This window comes from Euprymna scolopes, chromosome 12 (assembly GCF_053919585.1).
Source record: "Euprymna scolopes isolate OS-2025 chromosome 12, ASM5391958v1, whole genome shotgun sequence".
In the NCBI taxonomy this organism is placed as follows: domain Eukaryota; kingdom Metazoa; phylum Mollusca; class Cephalopoda; order Sepiida; family Sepiolidae; genus Euprymna; species Euprymna scolopes.
Window position 1 is genome coordinate 39,252,707 of NC_136493.1, and position 11,118 is coordinate 39,263,824.

At 34.7% G+C, this 11,118-nt stretch overlaps 1 protein-coding gene across 1 annotated transcript; it reads left to right on the forward strand.

The window, feature by feature from the left end:
* The first annotated feature begins 656 nt into the window (after positions 1-656).
* LOC145291256 (uncharacterized) lies at positions 657-10,005 on the forward strand. The gene is made up of 2 exons (XM_080136867.1): positions 657-1,395; positions 6,456-10,005. The coding sequence occupies exons 1-2, from the start codon at positions 707-709 to the stop codon at positions 6,508-6,510; spliced, it is 744 nt and encodes a 247-aa protein (XP_079992993.1). The 5' UTR covers positions 657-706; the 3' UTR covers positions 6,511-10,005.
* Positions 10,006-11,118: the final 1,113 nt, after the last annotated feature.

Here is an 11,118-nt window from a genome sequence, read left to right on the forward strand (position 1 = left end):
CACCGGTTGTCGCCAGATCACCGAAGTTAAGCAACATTGAGCCTGGCCAGTACCAGATGCGTGACCATTTGGGAAGGCTAGGCGCTATATGTGCACCATCGCCCTGTAAAAAGAACTCCTCGCTAAAAAAAAAACATCTACAAAAGTTGTAGATGGCCTATGCCCCTCAAGGGCTATGGATGTAGCAAGACTCCTGGAAATTCCACGGAATGAGAAATTTATTTAATTAACAAAGTTTTGATAAATCTGATATACACATATCCACTTCCGTTCTGAAATAGAAAGCCGTTTTTAATATAGAGAAAGAATGGTGTTTTGTAACTATTCTATCTTTTCACCTAACAATTAAGAAAATACCTAGTAGAACTTGAATTTAACTTGAATATCATTTAAATAAGTGCGTAGTAACATAATTTACGCAATTATACCTGTACGAAATTACCCTTCTTTCATGAGTATGTACACTCTAAATATTTTCTTTACTGGAATTTTTGTCTGTTTTTTTTCCTGACATAAATATGGACTTGCGCCAATTAGTCTTTGATATGTAGGAAATGTGAAATATATCCCCTTGTTTAGTAAAATGGGTTAGAACCATGACTGTTCAATGTTCTGTTCCAAATAACAAAGGAAAGTATAAAATATTCCATAGAACATTGGTAGTACTATGTAATTTGACAGCGAACGTTTTCATCCAATATCGATAATGACCGAAATGGGTTTTAAAAATTGTATATTTTGTCTATTTCTAATTTTTATTTGTGAAAGCTCATCTTACAATCATTTGTTCGATAATAATGCTGATCCAAAAGAATCCTGTTTTCCTGAGCCCAAAGCTAAAACGGCAATGCAATCGGTTATTCACGATTCCATAGACAATCCTGATGAGCTTTCAACAAGAAACTCTGAGCAAATACTAGGTAGGTTCCCAAGATCGGAGGAATCTGCCAGCACATTTGAAGAGACAAATGATGCAAGCCCAGATGAAGTAAAACGCCCACATTTGGGATCTTTTTTCGATTATCATTCAAACTCGAAAACTGTCGTCATAGTCATTATCTGCGGATTACTTTCCTTCTGTCTGATATACAGCATCTGCAGATGTTGTCTTGACCGTCAACGAAATATGAACGAAAATGAAGCCGAGAGTTCATCAAACGATCCTGTAACTGAAGATTTAGACAGTTTGCATAATACGTCTATCGGAAATGCCATTACAACACGAAGGCATCGTCTAATGCAATTTTTCCGTAATCCGATCTTAACCCTCACGAGAAATTACGATTTGAACGTCTCTACTTTAAATGTAACGAATCTCTCCTTCTCCACGAATTCCGAAGAGGAACAATCCTCCAATCCCCGTAGTGAAGCCTCTAGTCTTTTTAAATATGACTCGTAAGTCTCCAACGTCTGTTCTTTTTCTGTTACCGCACGTTTTTCTTGATAGAACCAAATTTCGTCCTCCATTAAATGAAATTCATTATCTGAGGCATTCAAGGTCTGTGTCGATTTGGTGCCTACTAATGCAACATCACTCACACGAGCATTAACGAATACAACTGATCTCCTTATCGTCTGCAAATCTGTATAAATTTTATTCATTGAACTATTTTAATTTTCTTACTGAAATATTTGACTTTTTCCATAGTGAGAAACCTTAAAATATCAATGAATTGTAATTTATAAAATGAACAGAAGTCCCCCCCCCCGAAACTCGCGGCTCTTAATTAATCAATTTAGCCTTCTAATGTCTCCGCTCATGCGTTTGTTTTTAATTTTTTATTTTACTTTATTTTATTTTATTATTTTTTTTTTTATAACTTAAAATATTCACGAACATTCTGTTGTCCTATTGCTGTAACCCTTCCACTTAATTTTAAACATAAATTACCTCTTCCGTGCATATATGCCTTAGGTCTCCACGTCCTATTTGATTAAAAATCCTGCAAACCTATTTTTCATTGAAAATATTTTTTGAAACAAGCCCATACCTAAAATCCTATTACAAAACGGCCAAAAGGACCCCCTCAATTTTGCCATTTTCAGAAAAAATCATCGTCTGTGTGAATCGGCACCGTCGCGAATTAATCGTCGAAATCAATATTTTAAATTAAGTGATTTCTGTTTACACAATATTTCTTCAATCTTGAAACCCAGGGAATGTAATGAGTTAGTAAAAAAATACCCTCTGTTAAAATTTTAATAAACAAAAGCCATTAACATTGTAAAATATTTTTATACTTTCTGGGATTTTAGGTATAAATAAAATCGGTTTTAATTGCTAAAATATTAGATACTGCTTTCCATATTTATGTGATTTGCTTATCAAATTTTTTAGACTCTAAGTACACAATTTTGGAAATCGCCAGAAAATTCCGTTAAATATGTTCGCAGGGGATGATTTAAATTTGTAAGTTCTACCTATTTAACTGACAATCTCTCGTTCACTCGTTTTGCTATAGGAGCAAACTAGCGTATTCAAAGTTAATTTGGCTATCGTCTCTGACGGGGGTCAAGCATGGGAACGGAAGCCACGCATAGACCAAATTAAAAACAATTTATCACTTCTGCATAGTTTTTACAAATCGTTGGTTAACTGTAATTTAACGCCCACTTTCTATTGGAAAGTGTCCTTGATTATAAAATACAAAAATTAAATCTGTTCTCCCGCGATCGATTAGATAAGAGTACGGAGAAAAGATTCCTTAGAAGAAAATGACATTTTTAGACCCAAATTTATCGTTTGTTTGAATCTGTAACGCCCAGAGTTACTCGTCAATCTGACTTTTTCCCCTCCTACTTTTCATGAATCATGCAACGCAGGAAATGTCAAATAGTTAAAAAAAAAAACGAACCGTCGCTTTTTTATCTGAATAACAATGCAAGTCTTTCACAGCAAATATTTGTATGTGGTATTTTAATATAATTTGTGTGCTTTTGTGACAACATGGGTTTTATTTTGGCTGAGTTATTAAATATTAAGCGCTTTCGCTGTATTTACCCATTTGATTAGTGCATTTTTATGTATTTTTTGTGCCGAATTTTAGAAAATTCGGTTATATTTAAGTATGATTATTTTCCTACATAAACTTAATCCTAATTTAACATTCCTCGAAATTGATTTCTCACCTTTTAACGAGTTAAACATAGAAAAGACAAGATGGTTATTAGTTCTTTAAGCTTTTTAAGAATAGAGGATTTTCCCCAGAAGCTCATTTATTTCAGCACTTGCGTATTTACAGATGCTTTTAATTTCAGTCGACATCAGTGTTTGTACTCCTGCTGTTGACTCGTTTCATAGCATTTAATATAAATGACCGATTTTAATTGGTAACTTTGGTGCTACTGCAGAGTGATCCGCTATTTTTTATATCGTATTTCCAGGTTTAATTTTTTTTTTATTCAATTGTAAGGTTAAAGTACAGAGTATGTACAAAACGCCCCATCCCCATGTTAAGAATGGCTTTTTAAATAACCTTATATCAGCACGGATCAATCTCTGCATGAGTACCATAACTTTTACTACTTCAAATGGGAAACGCTAATACATTTAGCCTTTTAATTTGGGAGATGTTTTAAATCTTTAAAAACACAAATGGCAATCGTACACCAAGGGTGGTGTATAACTATTAAAATCTTTGTTTGGCTGAATAACGTGTACATAATTATGTCGGCAAATTAAAATGCAATGTTTCAACTTCGTTACATATTTCTATTACCGTTGCGCTTGTGAAAAATTCTGTCATTGCTTGGAGTTATTTAATTTAAAATCTTTCTATTTGGCGATAGCTCAAACGGTCGGGAAAGCGACCAGAGCGCTAGATGTTTCCTTTTCGATTCTAGCTGATGGCAGGCAAGAAATTTTTACTTGAAATCGGTACTGTATAATAAGTGCAATATATCCAACCGGGAATTAGCTCTGTAATATTAAATACGAATTCTGCATGAATTAAAATATATTTGAGCGTATTTTCCGACCGGACAAGGTCAAACGCCCCCATCTAGTTAAAGGGTTAAATCAATCAATGCAGTCTTTCCTCATCAGACGATGAAACCAACGAATAGACAAATTTTAAATGCGATTTGTAAGCATAACATTTCAACATTATTTTGAATGTGATGAGTAACTGCCATACGTATTCTACTGTCTACTTGAAACCATATTATTTGAATGTTGAAGGTAGTGCCAAATCTTTTCTACGTAATTAAGTAGATGGAGCAGTTCCGTTTGAAATCGTGTGAATAATTTTTTTTTGGGGGGGCGGGGTACAAAATATAATGGCTGAAAAAAGACCAATTAACATGGATTTAATAAGAATGAAAACTGGCTATCAAACCAGGTTTCCTTCCTCGCTCAACAGCTAAAATTGTGACTAAAAAATGAATATGACATTTAAAAACGTAACTAAAATAAATGTAGAAATCTGTCCTAAAAGACCCTCTTTGTTTGCAAAGATATTGTCTCGAGGACAATAAAAAATGATATCTAGGATTTTTTAAATGGAAATGAGTGGGACACGTTCATGATCTTAAGGCCACACTCGCTTTTGCATTTAAAAATCCTAGAACCCTTTTAATTAGGTCCTTTGCGAACAAAAATGTTTTAGGACTTTGTGATTCTGTGATATTTCCCCGTTTATTTTAATATTTTCCTTCTCCGCTATATTTATGGCTCTTTTCTTTTTTTTTTTCCTTTTTTTTAAATCGCAATTTTTCATCTTTTCTTCTGAGCGAGGAACGAAGCCCGGTTAGCTAGACTTTTCGGATTTACATCCATTTTAATTGGTCTTTTCTTAGTGTGAGGGGCAATAGAATGTTCAAAGGTCTTCTTGGTGGAGAAGACCCTTAAGATTCCAGGTTGGCCAATCCTTTTAATAGTTTATACATTAGATCATTTGCTCACTCTGCTTATGGAAAAGTCCATGTGTTCTCATTCCAAGTTTTCTCACAGCAATTTTCTATGTACAGGTCCACTATCTTATATAAAATAATGCTGTTTGATTTGATAAGGTGCAGAAAAGTATATGTAATTTGATTGCTTTTTTTCCTCGATTTTTATTTTCTGCATATTCTAACATGATACAGTTGGTCTGACTTTTCGATCTGTACTATTGTCCCGTGTTCAAAATTGTCTGACGATTCCGTACTTATATATCTATATAGAAAATGTCAGACGTGTTTTAAATATTCTCTCCAGTGCTTTTTCTGTGCACATTTTGAACTTTTCTTTTAATGATTTGGAAGTCATTCCATTTGTGACCCCCCCCCTCCAAGGAATTCTGCCTTTTGGATCATTTGGAACTTACCTGTTGGATTGGAAATTTTTAATTCTACCGTGTTTGGATTTTACCATTCTTGTATATTTTACCCTTCACCGGACTATCCATTCATGTGAAATCTTTCTTTTCCCTCCTATTCCCCTTACCTCACCCCTTTTTAACCAAGTAAGATCTGTGACTTACTTGTAGTTTCATTAAATACTTTTACATTCAAAATCCGATCCCGCATTTTGCTAATTCCTGCCCTCTGATGAGAAGGATAGTATTTCTTCGAAACTCCGGTTTAAGGACTATCCACTGATCTTGTGCTTCCTTTTTAAAATTAAATATGTTAATTCTTTTTCAACATGTCTTTTAACATGTTTTATTAATCATTTGTTCATATATATATATATATATATATATATATATATTGCGTGCGACTAGTGTCGACACTTTTCCGCCTTCGAAGCAGCGGCATATGGGAACCACAGTTGATTAAAATTGAACTTTCGCCGTCGACTCAACTCCCTCTAAACGTCATAGATGTATTAGTAATTCTAAGTGGGACCTACAACCTCGTTGATCTATTTGTGACGCTCAATACTGGATTCAATCATGAATTGACATAATTCTAAGAGCTTCTGTTAAGTTAGTATTCGAGGAAATGCTTTGACCGAACAGGATAGCCCATAACACTTCATGATTATCATTAAAATTTACATTCTATAATTATAAACTGCAGCGTTATATATTACATCTAATACATAAAAGGCTGCATGTCTCCATATTTTCAAATTGATCTCCAATCAATCGGCGGTTGGGGCATCAAATGATTTTTTTACGGATTGTTTTTATGGGTCTTTAGCCGGGAAAACAGTATTTAAGGCGTCTAAATGGATGAAATCAGTTTGTACATTCATCTTAGTTTATTTTCTATCAGTTAATATGCGTGTAACGTTGGTACAGTGGTAACGTCACCAGCTTTGAATGCTAGTTTTTCTTTAGGTTTTGATTCTAAGCATATGCCACCAAAATACTGTTTAACTTTTGAAACCACGACTCTATTATATACGAGATCTGGACAAATTAAAATATAGCGTATTTTAAGCGTAATATATTTAAGCTAGTAGTTAATATTGAAATTTTATTTTTAGTTGTAAATTATTTACACACAATCCTTTTTTTATTTCATAGGGACAATGACCTACCAGAGCTGGAATCTTCGAATTCATCCAAGGAATCTTGCTGAGAAATCGAGTTGGACGAGGGCTCCTAAGTCCAAATAAATCAAGTGCAACTGGATTGAAATAGAACTATTCACTACATAATTCGATTATTTTTTTTTTTTTTTACCAGAAACTATTAAAAGTAAAGATTCTAGGGATCTTCATTTTTATTTTCTATTTTAAAAATTTCATCCAAAGTTTTTGAGTGTTCAAAGGCCCAACTTTTAAATCGAGTCAAGTGTGCTCAACTACAGAAACTTGTGGTTCTTAGATGAAATTTGATACATTTTCGTTTGTAAATCTTTTAAAAATTATCTAGTAAATTACAAATTGCCATAAATTGGTAAAAAAAAAAAAAATGAAAACCACAAACTTACGGCAAATGCACCAGTTTTCAATTCTTTAAAGACAGTTAACGCGTTAAAAGCTTTCTCTGTTCGTGTGTATCATTGACACACGAAAACATGGCGGCCGAGTTAATGTCTTAACTTTGGTTAACCTAAATAAGTGTTGCTTTAAGACATGTTTAGTAGGGTGTTCCACTCTGTCTTAAATGCATTGGTATAATACATAATTTAATTTGATCTTACTAGCTTTTTGGCATGAAGTTAGGCCATCATTTCAGACGCCATGTTGGTTTCGTTTGCCGATAAGGCACAGGAATAATGTATTAAAAATCCAAGGTTCTACGTATTGTAAATATATGGGTCGATATAGAATTTATACAGTTTAATATAAACTGTTTTTTTTTATTTGCGAGTTCTTGGCTATTAATTACAAGTATCCAGATTCTTCACTTTAATAATCATACATTATAACTTTAAAGCATTTTGGAAGCTATACTTTTTTCGCCGAGGATCGGATTCTGCAGAGGATCAATCCAAAATCACTTTTATACTCTTTTAATCATTTTGTTTTCACTTGTTTGTAACCGATTTTTTCAAATTTTACTTTTATTTCGAAAATAATTAGGCTAATTTTCCAAATCTAACCTTTACAGAAACATTGCTTTTAATTTTAAACATTAATCGTTAATAAAATTATCTTCACCAATCTAATATTTGGTAGAAATAAATTGAGAGCAACGTCTGATGTCCCTCAACTATTATATTAGTGTTATATGGGAATACTTCATTGTTTCATAAGAATATCTTATACGGTTTATGATTTATGCGGGGGATTGAAACGTTACTTTTCATAACAGAGAGGAAAGTTAGATAAACAAGTATACCTAACAAAGGTGAATCCTCCGATTTGTATCTTTGGTTACATGAAGTTGATGAAATAACGATAGTTTAAGAGAAAGGTAGGAATTAGTGGATGGTTGTCAGTTAAAAGGGTCGACAGTCGTTACTCAGGAAGAGAGAGATGGTCCACTCACTGAAATGGCTCCCAGCACAGGAGACTGTAAGAAAATGTCGGTAGTAAAAAATCTAAGACCAGTGTGCACTTTTACAATAGGGGAAACATTGATTAATAAAGCTGATCGAAGTATAACTAAGATTTCGGGTAGTACGCATCTTCATTTGCAGCGTTTTATTTATTTTTTTTACCTTGTCACCTCCTAACTATGCGCACTGCAACTTTGATGTAGGGGCTACTAGCAGGGACATAAGTTTCTGGCATACTATGCTACTCAATACGTCTGTTCCCATTACACTTGAACTTGCATGTCATTACAGTTGGGGGAAACAGGAACCCGGAAGGGAATTTCTGAAGTCTAGCAGTTCTCGGAAATGAAACAATTTATATTACATTTAGGGACCACTTACTGTGTGGGGGTGGGATTTGGCTGGTTGTCGGGTTTTTCGAGGTGATACAAGGGCTTGAAGTTCGGAGCATCCACCATATATTTGTAAAACAGGCGAAAGATGCCAAATTTCATTAATAGGGACAAAGGCTGACTTAGATGACAGTTCAGGACCTATCAGGTTGGCTACTCTTTTAACCCTGTCGAGGAATGAGGCTAGTAGCAGACGGACTAGCCCAAACGTTATAAAAATAATCCATGCAATTGGCAGAAGAAAATTTCTAGCATGGTAGACACCTTCTTCACAGCAGCCTTGGCAATGCTCTCAATGTATCTGTTCTAACATATGCCTCTTGTGAACGTTAAGGAGTTTGAATGAAGTACTTGCAGGTAATGTATAACTATTGGTGGATGAAGATTTCTGGTGATTATTAAACGAAACGCGATTAGTCCTCGCAGCATTGAACATTATCATTTTTCTACTCCATTCCACTCTCGACTGGATGTCTTCCTCTAGGGTTTCCGCCGTTGCCTTTGATATGTATTCATTCGTTTTCCCCACGTGCCTATTATAGTGTGGTATCGTCAGCAAATATACCCATCTCGGTTTATTTTATCAGGTCATTTCTGAATATCATAAAGGCCCAAGGTCGACCCCCCCCCCCTCCCCTCGGGTACACCCGCATTTATATCATATTTAGACGTACGGCCATCGAAGACGACCTGGATTCTTCTTTTATTTAAGGATTTAATTGTTAAGTATTTGTCCGGTAATACGAGACGATCTGATTTTTCTTAAGACAATCGTGCCATACCCTGTCAAAAACCTCAAATATTTCTCGGACTACTGCCCTCCCCTGCGTTATCCAGTGCATGGAAAATACGTTCAGAGATTAGTTAGATTATCTGAAGTAAAACGGGCTTGCCTTAATCCATATTGATGGTCGGAGAAGTTTCAAAACTGTAAAGTGGTGGACAAACGCTTAATTATGGACACAAATATTTTTGCGAAAATAGAGAGAAGGCTAACAGGGCGATAATTTAATGGGCCAGAATTCTTGTAACCTAGTACGACAGAAGCCGTTTTCCAACTTTTCTAAGCATCAGCCAAATCAAGATCAGCCACGATAGATAAGGTATGTTTCTCCACTAAATGATGTAACCACTCCTTAAAGAGAACTGTATCCGTCCCGTATTGTAAAGAATGTTTGTCATATACGTTGACCTGTTTATATACTCATCACATTGGCTATGACAACAGCATATTCTTTGTTTTTACTCTCGAGTATATATCCGACAAAGTTCGACACAACTAACCAACTGAGAACCACACCACTCTATATAAAAACATAAGATATCAATAGATATATAACTGAGAATCAAAACAAGGAAAAGAATATGCTGTTGTCATAAACCTACTCATTACCAGACGATACTACCCACACACACACATATATACGCACATACACACACACGCTCATGTTCTAGACAATAAAAATAGATCACACATCATATATATTCGTATGTATATGGGCACATTATAAATCCCACACCGAGAATATCACACAAAGAAAAGATTATCAGTTATTTTATTTTATTTATTTTTTGTATTTCGTATTTGGGCGTGGTTAGCAGTAAATTATGGTGAATGGCAACTATTTGATATAGATGAAGGTATCTAGGACGAGTAAAAAAGGATGGAAACTTACTTTCCTCCAGCTACACAAAGGTGAGGGGCAAGCCAGAAAGTAAATAGATTCTAAACAGCGCTCTTACAAAAAGTATCATAACGCCGATACAGTCTCGCCGGAATTTGCCGGTCGGGGCGCCTCAGACAGCGATAAACTTTTATCTTCAAAGAGAGGAGGTAAGTTCTTAGATGATCAACCCCATAAGACTACAGATAAAAAGGCAACCGAAATCTACCAATTTCTTCCATCCGGTCGATTCGTATTTTCAAGCCAAGAGCAACATTGACTCCAGTTTCTTTTATTTTTAACCAAATACAGTTACTTGTGTAAAAAAAAAAAATCCATCTGTTGTGACCCATTTTGTAATTCAAAGGCTATTTAGGTAACATTTAAAAATAACTTTTTCAAGTTTATATATGAGGGAAGCTTAGAAAATGTCTTTTACTTTTAATCCGACCAAATGAATCAGCTAGGATTATACATTACTTTATGAATTTATGACGCGAAAGTTTCATCTCAACCCCTGTCAGAAGCAGGGATGTCTCATTGAATTTCTGGAAGTAGTGCATTAGGAACAGTGGTGACTATGTAGAAAGATTAATTATCGGTTGTTTTAATGATACCCCCCTCTATCTTCGTAGCTCGTCAACTTTTGGGCTTAAAAATAGGAGACTTTGTTCTGTACGACCTTCATGTCACTTAATTAAAAATCTCTACGTTGTTAAATTATAATTCCTAACTAAGTTCCTAATTTCTCTAATACTTTTAAATTTAGAAGTGCTTTCGTAATATTGAAATACTGCGTTTAAATTGATAACTTTGCACTATACATCTTTTAGTTGTATCGGAAACTTCTTTTATTTTTCACGAATATTAATACATATGTACCTATTTGACCTAGTGTTGGTGGCCATGTTTTGTACCTTACTCCGAAACTAGGATTGCAAAGCAGATAACTTCTGAACACATCTTTGTTCTTAGGTCAAAATTAAATATTTTATGTATTCATTTACTGAGAGAATCAACCTGAATAGACTATAACAAAAGCGCTACAGAATTATAAGGCTAAAAGCACAATGGCCCGGACCAGTTATGACTTGTCATACCAATACTTTTACAGAAAAATCTTATTATAATTTTCCTAATGTCTGTGTGTGTGTGAGACGCTGCTCATCTCAGTTTACAGGCAA

What these genes read in the sequence shown, in the direction of transcription:
- LOC145291256 (XM_080136867.1), top strand. Translation starts at nt 707, where the DNA reads ATGACCGAAATGGGTTTTAAAAATTGTATATTTTGTCTATTTCTAATT. An exon ending in AGTCTTTTTAAATATGACTC is followed by an intron (nt 1,396 to 6,455) that starts GTAAGTCTCCAA and finishes TTTATTTCATAG; the next exon opens with GGACAATGACCTACCAGAGC.